Source organism: Anas platyrhynchos, chromosome 3, assembly GCF_047663525.1.
Source record: "Anas platyrhynchos isolate ZD024472 breed Pekin duck chromosome 3, IASCAAS_PekinDuck_T2T, whole genome shotgun sequence".
Classification (NCBI taxonomy): domain Eukaryota; kingdom Metazoa; phylum Chordata; class Aves; order Anseriformes; family Anatidae; genus Anas; species Anas platyrhynchos.
The window spans coordinates 64915042-64930377 of NC_092589.1; the positions used below are offsets into that span (position 1 = coordinate 64915042).

The 15336-nt window shown below is 39.1% G+C and overlaps 1 protein-coding gene across 1 annotated transcript; it reads right to left on the reverse strand.

The window, feature by feature from the left end:
* Positions 1–527: 527 nt before the first annotated feature.
* On the reverse strand, positions 528–15095 carry C3H6orf58 (chromosome 3 C6orf58 homolog). Its single transcript, XM_005009614.6, has 6 exons — positions 14756–15095; positions 10387–10470; positions 6245–6429; positions 4979–5112; positions 4235–4473; positions 528–974 (listed from the first exon to the last, which is right to left on the reverse strand). Exons 1-6 carry the CDS (start codon positions 15081–15083, stop codon positions 787–789), a joined length of 1158 nt encoding a protein of 385 aa, XP_005009671.3. The 5' UTR covers positions 15084–15095; the 3' UTR covers positions 528–786.
* Between the last annotated feature and the right edge of the window lie 241 nt (positions 15096–15336).

Here is a 15336-nt window from a genome sequence, read left to right on the forward strand (position 1 = left end):
CAAACTCAGTCCTTTTTTCTCAATAATCACATCTAATGTACAAATGGAAAAGCCACCTGTGGCTACAGAAAGACTACATAATTACATAAATTGGTAGATAGATTGATGTTTTCTCGTGGTAAGTGTAACAAATCTAATAACAGAAATCTTTATTGGTCATGTAAGAACTTCTGCAGAATAAGCTATTGAATTCAGGACTTCTCAGGACTGGCTCCTGAGTACCAGGTAAGGCACTTATTTGTTACATAGCATCATAGCAAGGAAATCCACTTGCATTCAAGTGTTTAATCTGAAAAGTCTGATAGGTTCGAAGTTACTTGCAGCTGGTCTGTAAAATAACTTTGGTGAGAAACTGTCAAGGCATTGATCATAACTTCGAAGAAAAGTTTTGGGTGATCATCTGTTAGACCACAAAGGGCCTGAGTAATTACATATCTGGTGAGATCCCTGTATATAGGGAAAAATAATACTGCTAATAATAATAATAATAATAATAATAAAATAAAAATATAAAAACAACAGTCAAACAGAATGTAATTTGCCTTTATTTATTTTTTTCTCCAATAATGATACATTATTTCCGAAGTCAAAAAAAGTAATAAAGTCAGATATTCTGTGAGGCATTTTATTTATAAGGAAACAAGTTAAGCAAATGAGCTAATTAGGAAAATTAAGGATAAAAATATTGATTCAATATGAGAGAGATCTGCACATGGCTACTCAGGAAATCCTGCTTTAAGAATACCAAGACCAGTTTACCAGATACATAGCTGCTAAAAGATTAAATCAATCAATGTTGAAACTGCTTTTTCTCAGGAAACTGCGTGCTGTCAAATCAACTCTTTTCAAATCATTATATATTCCCACTGGGTCATAATTCTGGCCAGAAGCCAAGTCTTCAATCAGTTTTCGGCCTATTTTTCTTCCTGCTTCAGTAGACATAGCCTTTTTCCAGAACTTCAACAGCAGTCCTCCTTGGAAAGAAACATGACATTGTCAAATTAACATGGAGCACACGCAGCTCACGGCACACAAGGGATGACGTGCCTGTCTGGCAACAAACACCTACCACTCTCCTGTGGATAGTGAAATGTAGACAAAGCTGGAACACGCCAATGGGGTAATAATTGCCTACAGCTATGTAGGGAGACACAGGACATTCATTCAGCTCAGGTTCCTTTGTATTGATAGACAACTTGGCTTGTTCCCTTGTCACCAGTGTTGCAAGTCAAAATGATTGAAGATGCATGTTAGGGTCTTGTTCTGCAATTGCACATAGCTTCATAGCTTACAAAACAATGGCCTGGTGGTTACAACCATGCTCATCACTGTTTTCACTCTAAATCTACCAAGATTTTGCCCTTCTGCCCAGCTAAGCCTCAAGCTAAAGAAGCAAATGACCCCAACATTTTCGTCCAGGGAACAACCAGTTGTTCTCCATGAAGTGTGCCTGACCCATCCAGCATTAGCACCAGTATCTTTATGATGGAAACAGGGGCCAGAGGGGAAATCTAAGAGAAGGAAGAAAAAAAAAAAGTCTACAAGAAAACCATGAGGAGTTTAATTATTCTCCTTATTCACTTGCAAAACATGAAGAATTGGATTCCCACCATATTTTATCAGGGAAGTGGTGAAGTAAGAAGAGAAGGAAGCAACCTGTCTGTCCTCTTGCCTGTCCTGGCAGCCATGGAGATCCTGCCATACTCCAGGTAGTCTTGTGAGGAGAGCAGGAGAGGTCTCAGCTAACATGGCTGCTGCCCATCTGCCTTCAGATACCCGTGAGGGGCAGAGCACGAACAGTAAAGCTTCTTCTGACTGTCTGTTAGTGGATAAACTTAACAGGCAGCTGTTCTGGGTTTACTTGCCAAGGTTGGGAGGGGGATGGAGCAGAAGGGTTGTCCTCTGAGAGCAGAGCCCAGCAGCTACCCCATGTTAGCTCAGAGCCAGCTCCAGACAGCTTGAAAAGGGACCTGCTGCTGGCCAGGCAGTGACACTTGTTGCATGTCAAGTAGAGCAGATTTAAGAAAGTGGAAACCTGCTGTGTAACAGCAGCTGGGAGAGAGGAGTTGGAAAATGTGAGAGAGTCAGCCCTGCAGACACCAAATGAGGAAGGAGGGCAGGAGGAGCTCCAGGCACCACATCAGCAGTTCCCCTGCCGCCTGTGGGGGACCCATGCTAGAGCAGTTTGCTCCAGCAGAGAGTGACTGTGAAGGAGCAGAGGAGACGAAGTGTCAGGGACTGACCGCAGCCCCCATTACCTTGTGCTGTTTGGGAGGAAGTAACAGAAGAGGGAGGTGGATGGAGAGGGAAGTATTTTTAGTTTGCTTTTGGTTTCTCACTGCTCTAGTCTGTTATCAGTAGTCAATAAATTCCATTAATCTTCCTACTCTGAGTCTGTTTTACCTGTGACAATAATTGTTGAGTGATCTGCCTGTCCTTATCTCAACCTATGAGCTTTTTTTTTCATCATATTTTCTCCTCCTATCCTTTTGAGGAGGTGGAATGAGAGAGCAGCATGGTGGTGCTGAGCTGCCAATTCATATGAAATCACCATAGCAGCGTCACACTGTTTCCATATGGCTCCCTGCTAAACTGGGAGAGGCAGCTAAAGGGAAATAAAGGGTAGCCAGACTGAATCAAGAAATCAAAACTCACTGTGTGCTGGACAGGGTCCTATCCTATGAATTACTGAAACCTTCTCTCTTGTGCTGAAGTTTGCAGCACCACAAAAGTACTCCACTTCTCACAGAACATATTTAAAAGTTTGAAGAATCTGTCTCTACAAAAACAACAGTATGTCATTTTTTGTCATCTGGGTGCTGTAGCAACAAGGTCTAGCTTTTCAGATCCCCTCTGAGACTGTGGATCCAGACCCACGTATAGTTAAATATAGTTTAGAGCTCCACTTCTGATCTGCAAAGCTATCACCAGGTTGAGATAGCTTGCATTTAACTCTCAGATGAATCCAAAGCCCATTCCTTCAAGACAGTCAGGGAAATCTCCAGCCTGCACAGCCAGTAACTCCAGATACTTTCCAGTTTATGGCTGCACCCACATGAAATATCTTCATCCCTCTCTTTCCTTCTCCCTACTGCCTTCAGCATCCATGCTTTTTATCCTCTCTCCCTCCAGTTCTGCCCTCATCTGCTCCACTGCCCTGGTTCTCTGCTCCCTGCTTCCTGCCCTGTTGGTCCTGCTTTTACTTTCTGTGCTTTCCTCCCTTCCCACTGCGGGGACATGACCTAGAGATAGGTAAAGAAACCCTGAACTGACATAAGCTACGAGGCACAGGACAGAGCTGTAAAGTTCCTTATTCAAACTACGAGGCAACCCTCACATTAAATGCAAGGCAAAACTCTGGGATGCTCTTTTGTAACACTGAATAGCTTCATCAAACAGCCTTTTCCAGCTAAAAATATGGAGAGAGAGAAAATTTTCACTGAAGTGTATAGACAAAAGATCTCAAAAAAGTGCTATGGCTCTGGATACTAGCTTTACATTATATTTTTATATGCCGTTTTCCTTTAAAGATTCAAAATAGCTTTCCTTCATAAAGGCCAAAAACCAAAACCAACCAACCAAACAACAAAACAAAACGAAACCGTTCAGCCCAGCCGTCTCTACGAATGAATTGAAACCTCGGAAGAGTGTAATTCTATGTCTCACCGCTGGATGGTGATGCAGAATTTATTTTAGATGAAGCGATTGTCTAAGAATAACTGTTTTACTGGGGGAGGTATCTTCTGTTAGACAAAAGATTGAGAGGAAATCAAAATAAAACAAATAACAACAACAAAACAACAGAACACTTGCTGACACAAAACGTTGTTTGTGATATTTTCTCCATTTTTTGTAATGACTTCAACTGATCTAGTAAGTTCATTTACATTTTTAATGGTTCCAAATTTAAATGATGAAATGCAAGCTAATGTTTGTTTGTAAACTTCATGTGCAAATTAGAGAGAAAAAAAAGTAAGGTCATCTGCTCCAATATATGATGCCTTTGTCTCATGTGAAATCCTTACCACATACCATAAGTGTTATCCCATTGATGCATTTATTCTCTGGTGCATTGTTTACTTGTGGCTGTATTTTTAGCTGTACTGTTTTATCTCCAGGAAGTGATTATATTATATAGAAAATCACTGCATTCATGTGGAGGAAACTATTGAAACAAAGAATAAGACAAAGTGCATATGGACTACAGACACCGTGCGAGAGGTGGGGCTCTTACCTGTTAATTGATTTGATTTGTGGAGTGCTCTCATTGAGAGCAGGACTCTGTTTTGCTGTGGACTGAAGCCACTGATGGATGGCAAGACATCCCCTTCAACAAGCATCCTCTGAGGCAAGAAAAGCTGGAAGTTGTTTGTGGTTTGTAAATCTGTACAGAAATGTGTGGCTGCAATGAAATCTACAGCATTAGCCCAGTCTTCACCAAAATTTGCTTCTGGATCAGGGAGATATCTTAAGCTGAAATAAATCAATATAAAAATGTAACAGATAATTGAAATCCACCGTAGAACACAGTTGTTTATCATTTATCCCAAATGTGTTTTGTTCATTATAAAATCCTGAGTGGTCTTGGTGTCACAGTGACTTAAAGTCTCTTTCAGAACTTTATACCTAATTTCTCTTGGCATCACTGCCTCTGGTCAGGTTAGACACTGCTTCTGGCTCAGGTCCTGGCTCCCAGAGAGGAATCACCATCTTTTTGTTAGCCCATAGCCTGCCTGCCCTTTGCAGCTTGAGGCACAGGGGCTTCATGTCTCACTGGATATCCCATACTCCTACAGAGTGGATGAGCGGAGCCTAAAGGGCATCATCTCTCACCCATTATCTTGCACACCAAGGGCATGGAAGGGTAGAGCCTAAAGAGTGGAAGCCCAAAACCTCATACAGTCTTTGTTCAGACATTATCCTTACAAATAGTCATGGGGGTGGGAAGGTCCCCTGGCCAGCTCTCTGATTCCCATACCTGTCCTGGAACTTGGGCAGCGCGTAGGCAATGGAGGCAACGTGCGCCTTCCACATGTAATGGAGAGCGTCATCCAGTATGAAAGAGGAGAACGTTTCAGGGCCTATGGCTTTTTGCTCTGTAAACTGCAGATACTACAACAGCAGGGAGGGAAAAAGGCAGAGAAATGAGAAGGTGATTCAAAACCAATAAATTTTTCAGATTTATGTACAGATCACACAAAAGAGTAAGTTTGCAACATAAGGAAAACTGTTTTTGAGTAGTTAGCATGTGTTGCTTCTACTTTGTAAGTAACTGTAATATCTGACCTAGGAAGAAAAGGATGATTAATATAGATTTATAAAGTGAATTAATGTTCCCACTGAAGTTAAAGGGATTTGCCATTCTTCAACTTCAATAGATCATTTTTCCCACATAATATAGGCATTCTGTCAGAATTCAGTGGACTTGTGTATCTGAGTCTATCTGACTTGTGTATCTGAAGCTTCCATGCTAAAATACTGGATTCCTTGAAAAATTGTTTGTACTCTTTCAGCTGCAACTGCTGCAGGTTTTCAAAAAATAAGAATATGAGTATTAATGGTTATCATTATGGCTATTTGAGAAGTAGATTGTTTATAATGACCTCATAAACATACTGTTTACAATAAAGAATCTGAAGAAAACAAATCCAGTCTTGCTCTGAAAACCTCTCCCTCTGCTCACAGCTGTCAAGAGGAACTTACAGTTCTAATTTTCTGATTGTTATCTACTACTTGACTACTAACAAAGACATTGAATAAAGAAGTCTATCTTTAAAAATAATTATTAAATCTATGAAATAAGAAATACTGATATCTTTGGGATTAGAGAGCAACTGTATAAGGAGGAAAGAGAGTATGTACTTGCATAAATAAATACCCCTCTCAGTGAAGTTTCAGAACTTCAAGTTGTTTAGTTGTTCAGAAGAATAAATGATCCTTACAAAACCAACGCGAGGCCATTTCTCAAGGGTAATGTTCTATCTTGAATGCTAATGTTAGCAATTTAACATGCTAATATTAAGACTACAAGTATAACTGTTAATGAAACAGTCTCTGAGGACAGACACCAAAATAATTGTGTCACTCTATGTCATGCTTTTCCACTTTTCTATTTCTTACTTTTTTATCAAGCTGATATTGAAAGCAAATCAAGCTCCCTAAATCTTAATAATAATACTTTTAAAGTAATATTCTGATATCATCTCTTACAAAACATGAAAAGTAAAAAAGTAAAATTGTTTACTTCAAAATATGCCTTCCACTTATCCATCAGTTCAGGAATGCGAGAACGGCAGTCGGCAACACTATAGCAGAAATCATCTCTTCGCTCCTCTGGTGGCAGTAATTCTATCTCATATGGCACCTCTCGAAAGAGGCCAGCTTCCACTGCCCCCAGAAAGGGTATGATGGCCAAGTAGTAATTCATACCTGTAATGATAATTAAAAATGCAGAGGCACTACCCACTAGCAATGAAAAGTTCCCACACAGAGAAATGGAATCTCTCCAACACCAAATGTGGTCATTTCAAATTGCCATTGCTATGTTCAGCAGTGAGATAGAAGTTTGTGCTGAAATGCACTAGTGATAATATCTGTATTGATTCTGATATGATTTGCAATATTGATTTATATATTGCCCATTTATAGTCTTGCATGAGCTGACAGTGTGCTATACTTTGCAGAAATTGAAAAACTAAAGGTAAAATTAGATCTTTATAGGTTACTATGGATAGAACATTAAAAGCCTTTGAAATGCTAGTTGCAAACTGAGCAGAGAAAATGATGATCAGGGTGAAAGATGAAGAGATCCTCCAACATGGCATCACAAGTATTGCTTTCATAAAAAAAAACAACTCTGTATACATCCTAAGAATATAAAAAAGGAAAAGGCAAGTCCTAGCAATATTTTCCTGGAAACTGATTTTATTTTTAAAAGAGACATTTCATTCATTGAAAACTTATTGGAAATGACCTCAGTTGATTTGGTATGATTTATTTTAGGATGATGGCTTCCTGTGGTCTGATCTATAAGTTAGAGCAGTCAGTTCCAGTATGTAGAAAACCCAGATTCAGTTCCTTCCTGTGCTGGACCACATCTCCTGTGAGAGTGCCCATACAGATATTTGATGTCCTTCATTTAGGAAGAAATTTTTAAATTCTTGCCTTAATTGCGTCCTTCTCTGTAGAAATATATTTTAATGACTTTCAGTGAAGAACAAGCTAAAGCCTGGATATCTTCCCTCCTGGGTGGGTAGCTCTGAGCCATTGAGCTGAGAAGTCATTTGCTCATGCTTAAGTAGCAGTGTGACAAGGACAGTCTCACACACCTTGGGGCATATTAAATATAAATTTCTGGTTTAAGCTCATTCCTGGCTTGGTATGACTATGCATGCCAGACAGGGTCACCCTGAAGGCCAACCAAAAACACGTACATCCTCAGAGCAGTAAGAGGCATTTCTGTGCAGTCTGAAACACTTATTGTGTGTTGCTGTTGCAATATAGTAAATCAAGACTAAGTTTATACATAAGCTATAGGTCAGGCATTTTCTTTTTTTCCTTCTGTCCTACCTGCCAGTTCCATTTCTGAAAAAAAAAAAAAAAGTAGGTAATCTTTCCAAGAGTCAGAGTTCCAGTCTTAGAAAAACAAAAACAAAAAAAACAACAAAAGAACAACAACAAAAAAAAAATTTAAAATTATTGTCTTTGACTCAGATCAGATAAAAAGGAAATTTTATTACTTAAATTATTAAAGAATGTGTTAATTCAGCTTTTCTATAATGGAAATAAAACCATCATTCTATTCAGACCATTTGGAATATATTAGATTGGGTGCAGGCAAGTTATTTAAATATTTCTATTTTATCAAATGAGAAAATGTAATTGTTATGTTGTTTTTTGTTTTTTTATGGGCTCATAAAAAACTACCTTTTAAGTCCAACTCTGTGAAAATCTGTGAATGCATTTTTTGAGAACTCTATTTCCACATAGCACACTGGCTGTAAATAGAGCAGAGGGGAATAATAACACATGCGGCCTCTTCTTGCAGATAACCAGTGATAGAACAAAAGAGAATGGCCTCAAGTTGTACCAGGGGAGATTTAGGTTGGAAATTAGGAGAAATTTCTTCTCAGAAAGAGTAGTCAGGCATTGAAATGGGTTGCCCAAGGAGGTGGTGGAGTCACCGTCCCTGAGGTTGTTTTAAGGAAAGGTTGAACGTGATACTTAGGGACATGGTGTAGTGGGTGACATTGGTAATAAGAGGATGGTTGGACCACATGATCTCGAAGGTCTTTTCCAACATTAATGATTCTATGTGTACTTAGAATCATAGAATGTTTTGCATTGGAAGAGACCTTAAACATGATCTAGCTCCAACCCCGCTGGCAGGGGTCAGGAACACCTCCCACCAGACCAGGTTGCTCAGAGTCTCATCCAATCTGGCCTTGAACATTTCCAGGGATGGGGCATCCACAGCTTCTCTGGGCAACCTGTTCCAGTGTCTCACCACCCTCTGAGTGAAGAATATCTACCTAATATCTAAGCTAAATCTTCCTTCTTTTGCTTTAAAACCTTTACTCCTTGTCTTAACACCATGCTCAGTGACAAAGAGTCCCTCCCCAGCTTTCCTGTAGGCCCCCTTTAGGCACAGGAAGGCCACCATAAGGTCTTCCTGGAACCTTTTCTTCTCCAAGACAAACAACCCCAACTCCCTCAGCCTGTTTTCATCAAAGAGGTACTCCAGTCACTTGATCATCTTCACGGCCCTCCTCTGAACTTGCCCTAATAAGTCCATGTCCTTCTTGTGCTGGGGGACCCAGGGCTGAATGTAGTGCTCCAGGCAGGGTCTCACAAGAGCAGAGTAGAGGGGGAGAATCACCTCCCTTGGCCTGCTGGCCATGCTTCAGTTGACGCAGCCCAGGGTATGGTTGGCTTTCTGGGCTGTAAGCACACATTACTGGCTCATACTGAGCTTCTCATCCACCAACACACCCAGATCCTTTTCCTCAGGGCTGCTCTCAATACTTGCACTTGAGACAAAGAGCATTGTAGTATTGGAGTCTTTTCTATTAATGCTTAAAGTGTTACTCATTGGGCTGTCCTACAGAACAATAAATGGTTACCTTTGACTTACATGACGCATTGCAGATCACATCCTTTTCTGTTCTGCAAAGTTCTTAGCTAGACATGAATACAACTATTCTTTCATTTCTATTTAAATACCTGGTTACAGTTTGCTGTGCCACACATCATAATTTCTCCCATGATGCTTTCAGAGGATGCAGTATACCTACCTTTACATCCCACATAAAAGTAAGGTGCTCTGCCACATCTACCAATAGAGGTGCCAATACCACTGATTTAGTGAGCACTTTGGCTGAGTTAGCTCACAGCTATTCCTTCAGTAACATTTGTTGCTTTGTTTTTTATTGGCATTGCCTTACACAAAGGTGTTTCCAAATATAATTTGATCTCACCATCACTGCTTCCTACTATGTCCAATATTTTCTTAGGTGCAATGGAAAGACCCATTTTTAGTTACACCTATGACAGATATTTTTACAAATCAAATTCTTGTGTGTCTCATGCTAAGAAAAAACCCACAGACTATCAAAAACAATTACTTGATCTCCTCAGTTCAACCTATGAATTGACAGGGGCAACTTATGAATTAACAGAATTATCAGAACAACCCTGGGATTTTGGATGTTTGTTTGGTTTTTTTTTTTAATCTAGATGTGCATTTTCAGACATGTTGAGGAAAACATTGAGAGTGTCAGTGACATTGATGTTGGAAATTCAGATCTTTACATTTTCTCTCTCTGTCTTCAATTTGTTTCTACTTACTGGAATAACAAAATAATAATAATAATACAATTTCAGCCTACTAGAAGTCCAAAGCCAATATTAAAGTGAATAGAAATTATCCTGCAGCTTATGTATGCCACATCAAAGTGATAACTGGTTTTGCTGGATATTTGAGGGTCCACTGGAAAAAATGTTGTCACTGTGATGAAGATAGCAAAGTTATCTGGACACTGTGGACAAAAAATCTCCCTTTCTTTTATTCTCTGTAGCCTACCGAACCACAAAGATTCCTGGTTGGCATTCTCACACTAAGATTTAGTTTGAAGAATTAGCATTTAAACTGAAGAAATCTGCTCAGGAGTGATTGAAAAAGGTAATTTCTACAAGTGCCTACAAACACAGATACCCATCATGGTGTTTCCCACATTTTCACTCATATTTTGCTGCAAGTTTTCATTGAAGAACTGTGTAACACTGCAATCACTTTGTAGTAGAGAAGTCCAAGAGGAAGAAAGACTCTGAATTGCCTTCTAGGACACTAATCATATTTTGAGTAACAGTGTAATAGCATATACTTACAGGACCACCAGCTTCTTACAGATATGCACAGGTCTCCATCTTCATGGCCACAGGAAGTCACACTGGAAGGATCTGCTAGTCTGCCTGAATAAAATGAAAGAATGCACCAAATATTTCTCATCCTTTTTTACATGAGAAATCCCACTGAGAGGGAAAAAAAAATGTACCAGTAAAGCGTGCAAAATTTTGCTCAGAGAGGCAGAACAATTACTGTTGTTCTGCTTTTTAAAATACTGTTGGTACAGTATTTGAATTTCTCAGTCAATATTTCACAGAATGCCTAGTAATTTGACTATGTTTTACATTTCACATTGTAAAATTCACTGTAAATGTATTCTGAGAGTTTATGGAACTGTCTGAAACTAGGACATCACAATGATTTTTTATAGAGATATAAATATGAATGTGCATACAGACATAAACACACGCATAGCTGATGCATCATTTTCAGTAGCTGCAAGGCTGCTAGTGCAGAAGAGCTGTTTAATGAGGAGAATAGCACAAATTAAAAGTGCTAGTAATTGTGTCACCTAATTGGGTTGTGTGATACAGAATTCCTTCCAGTTTAATGATGCATACAAACATTGCCTTCCTGTTAAGCTAAGCATGCAAACATTGTTGTATCTGATTAGCAGAGTTTTCAAGCATCTATACCATAACAAACATGCAAGACATTTCACAATTTTCTGTGACAGCACGTAAGGTGTATTTTACTTTGAGCACATGACATAGAGGAATTCCTTAAAACACTTGGATATGTACTTCATGTGCTGAGTAGTCAGATAGGGAGTCAGGAAAATTGCTTTAAGTACATGATGTGAACTTGCCATGGTCAGCCTCAATGACATGAGCAATTCCAGAAATTCTCAACCCCTATCCTGCAAAGCACTTACTTTCTGACAAGTCAGCTGAATACAGACATTGTCACTTCTGTCAGATCAGAAGTGAAGTTCATCGTATTCTTTAAAAGACAAAACAAATTTTCTTTTAGGTACCTGATGTGTTTTGCTCAAAGAGAAAATGGAATCATGAACCAGCTGTATTAAGATTATCCTAATTATCCTCTCCATCTGACTGGACAGAGGATGTGTGTTGGGGCACACTAGCAACTGAAGCCCATGCCTTTCAGTAGCAGAACATCAAGAGTAAGCAGGAACTTGCAATGGAGAAGAATGCAGTTCAATGTGATTTTTTTTATTTTTTTATTTTTTAAGAGTTACAGAAAGACTTGATCTTTTGTTTCTTTATTTCTTTTGGGCAAGGCCATATTTCCACACAGGCAATCACTAGGCATCAGTAGTTCACTAGTGTGCAAAGAAGTTGAATGGAGAAAGACAAAGGTAAAGGAAAAAAATGTTTCAGAAGAATTATACATGAAATTTACCAAAGATCATTAATTAACCTGGGCATTTTGGGACAAAAATCCTGGAAAGTCCTGGAAAGTATTGGTGATAATTATGGGATATGTCTGAATTGTTTGTATCTTGAAGCACTAACTACACTTCCAGGTCTACACTCCAGGTTTGTCCTCTTCGTTCCCCCTTATTTCTTGTGTTTAACATGATTATTTCAGTCTTCATGTATATCCAAGCTATCCCAATCTTTCTTTGTATATTGACAGTGCCTCCCAGCTGTACATCATTAGCAAGTTTGTGCATGATTTCTCATTAGCAAGATTTCCTTGCTATTTTTTTGTAACAAGATTGTTAACAGAAAAAAATAAAGGAGAAGTTGTTCTCAAGAACGATAACTGAAGAACTCTGAGTGTATCCTTCACTTTGCTGTAAACGTCCCTTAGCAACACTCATCATTAAACTCTCCTTTAGGTGTTCCATTGTCAGATTTACAATTTCCTTTTTCTGTTTTATTTTGGAGAGTGTTACTAACAACTTTCATTCAATGTTTTGATTCTATAGAGGAAGGAAATGCATTTCTAGACTTGGGTGAAACATCAATTATATCATAAAAGAAAATACCCTGTTAGTCTAGAAGAATCCATTTTAGATTAGCATAAACTAATCTATCCATTTTTATATTTAGCTCCATGTCTTTTTAAAATTATTTTCTCTATGCTTATTCCAATGTCTTACCTACTGTTAAGGTAAGAATAAGAATATTTGTGCTGTTTTTCCTTCTTCTTCAGTACAGGTAGTATTTTTCCCGCTCTTCAGACATTTTAGAACCTGAAACTTTCTTAAAATCCTTGCTCCTGGATTTGTACTTCAGTATGACAATTCGTTCAAATGGGAGTACCCAATTTCCTCAGTTTGTGTAGGCAGGACTCTTTCAGTTTATCTCCATCTCCAAAGTAATGATTTCTGTCTCCATAGTCTCATTCTTATCAGCTATTTTGGCTTGCCCATCAAGACATCCTGCCTTGCCAACACTGCGTCTCCCATAAACTTGGGCAAATTAACGATTTCATTTTATGCCCATGTATGGTCATTACAAATATTTGTACCACTCTTACTAAAGTAGTAGCTTCACTTGTTCTTTATGGATTATATAGAACCATATCCATAAAAAATGTTTTCTCAGCCATATAACCTTCATGACCAGGCAGAATTGTTAATGCAACATATTTTAGTGGCTCTTGCGGAAATCTGTTCTCCCGCACCATGAATTTATTTCCTCCTTTTGATTGCCCAAGCTTGTTATGTTGATATACAAATCCTTCAGTCATTCTTCACTAATCTCACCCAGCTGCCTATCTGGATTAGGCTTAAATATTTGGTAACTCTACTACTACACACACCAAAATTTAAACCTTTAATCTCCCCTAATCCATCTATACTTCTTACATTTCTTTCCATAAACCACTTTCTAGTTGTGTAATATTTCTCCTACTATTTTTTCCCTCCTTTTGTTCATGTAATTTCAAAAATTTATCTCCTTGTCTATGGACCAATTGTATGACAGCAAGTCTTTACCTGTCTGTGTAACCAGGTGCAAATCTTCCTCTCTCCCACCCTGTCCCTCATCTCTATTTGGGAACTGTCACTGCAACCAGGCACAGCTTCACTTTGCAGATGAGGCCACACTACATAACTAGATTGTTTCCAGCAGTTCCCCACTCAAGTGTAGCTTCTGCATCCAGGCACCTTTGTCTCTGCCACTCATTGGATCAACTCTCCTGCTGCATCAGCCATCCTCTTCATCTTCTCTTTCTTTTTCTGCTTAAAATCCAACCAAATTCTCCTTGCTGCTCTCTGTTTTCCAGCTAGTTACCTGCTCAGATTTTGCTTGCTCTACCTCTTTTTCCTCATTTTGACTTAGTAGTTAATTTTCCATTAAGTGCAATTAAATGCTGGCAGCCTTTCTTCACCACCAGCTACAATGCCTCTGTTTTCTTCCAGGTGAACATACACCTTCAGTAAAACCAAGAAACTATAGAGCACAACCCATAAAACAAAAAAAAAAAGTCAGGCATTTGCTTACACATGGCAAGAAAGAATTTACCACCAGGCACCAGTTTCTACAAACAACACTGCCTAGTATTCCCTTCTTCCTGCCTTTCCTAGTTGCTAGAACAAAACAAGCCAACATCGGCTTTGTGTGGAAGGTTTCGGTGCATGCTGACTGCCTGTGAAGCAACGTGGGAGAACAAGTTCATTAACAAAGCCTTTGATAAGATATTGCAGCTTAAGCCTCAAAGGACCTTTTACACATGTTTCTGTCTCTGCTTTCCCAGCATGGCCAACTAGAGAACAAGAATGACTGCCCCAAAAATCAACCCGCTGAAAATAAATAAATAAATAAATAAATAAATAAATAAATTACTTCTTGTAAAAAATATTTATTTTAAAATGTATCAAGGCTACTTCTAATCTGATCAAATAAGGCAAAGAGGGAGAAAAAATCTTGGTGGGAGAGGCAGGCTTTCAACAGTATGTATTAGATATTAAACTCAAACCACCAGCAAAAGATCATAACATTAGCAGCCAAAGAAAGCCTATCAGTTAACAATTTATGAAGAGTACTGCAGAGCACGGACCTGAATATCTACCTGCAACAAGCTTGAAAGACTGGGAATATGTTTTCAAAGATTTCTGGATACCTGAGGTACTGCCCTCTTCATTTGAGATATTAGTGTTTCTAAACCACAGTCCCTCTGGATTCTGATCAGTTCTATGTTTAATAATATCTTTTCTTATTAGAAAATCCAATAGATATTACTCAAGAAAGCAAAGGGTTGCTTTCTTTAAGAATTTCTCCTTCAAACCACCAGATTAGCACTGTATGTAAAAATTTACAATATGATGCTACAGGAGGCTTGCAAGGTAGAAACCTTGGGAAAAAACAACCCCCTCCCCAAAGTGGGTCTGGTAAACAGTTAGCTGTTCTAGCCACTTAAGGACACAGTTCATACCTGTACGGAATTGCCACCCATGCTGCAATGGTAGTCCCCAGAGAATATTGCCAAAATTTTGGGATCCAAAGTTTGTAAAATATTTGGCTGAAGAATTTAGCAAGTTCTTATAAACTCCCAGTCGTTCCCGATAGTTCCAAGGATCAATGACAATTTTGTTGCCCTTAACTTGGAAATTCAGCAGGTTTTCAGGGACAATGTCCCACAGCGGGGGATAGACCTGTTCTCCAGTGGCATCTTTGTCATTCTGTGCTGCTGCAGCAGTTGCTGGATTCAGGGTAACAGTTGTTATGAGAAGAAGAGCACATATGCCACCATAGGTCCACATTGTGGAGGTTTGTGACCCAGGTGTTTGTGGCTGCAGGGCTTTTATCATGAAAGGTGAGGGCTGGGCAAAAAGGATGACTCAGACTGCAGAGGTCTCCTGTCTCCCTTCCTTCTTTCCTGTGACCCTGACCTAGCATTTCCAGGTGAGCAAGCTGTGAGTAATGCTTCTGCCTCTGTCCTCTTGGTGAGGTGTGGGGTGCAAGAGCAGACATTTAAGGGGGATCAGCCTGACAAGAAATGTATGCCCACAATTT

What these genes read in the sequence shown, in the direction of transcription:
- C3H6orf58 (XM_005009614.6), bottom strand. Translation starts at nt 15,083, where the DNA reads ATGTGGACCTATGGTGGCATATGTGCTCTTCTTCTCATAACAACTGTT. An exon ending in AGTGGAAGGCATATTTTGAA is followed by an intron (nt 5,113 to 6,244) that starts GTAAACAATTTT and finishes CTGCTGTTGTAG; the next exon opens with TATCTGCAGTTTACAGAGCA. An exon ending in CAAATCAAATCAATTAACAG is followed by an intron (nt 975 to 4,234) that starts GTAAGAGCCCCA and finishes TTTCTTTCCAAG; the next exon opens with GAGGACTGCTGTTGAAGTTC.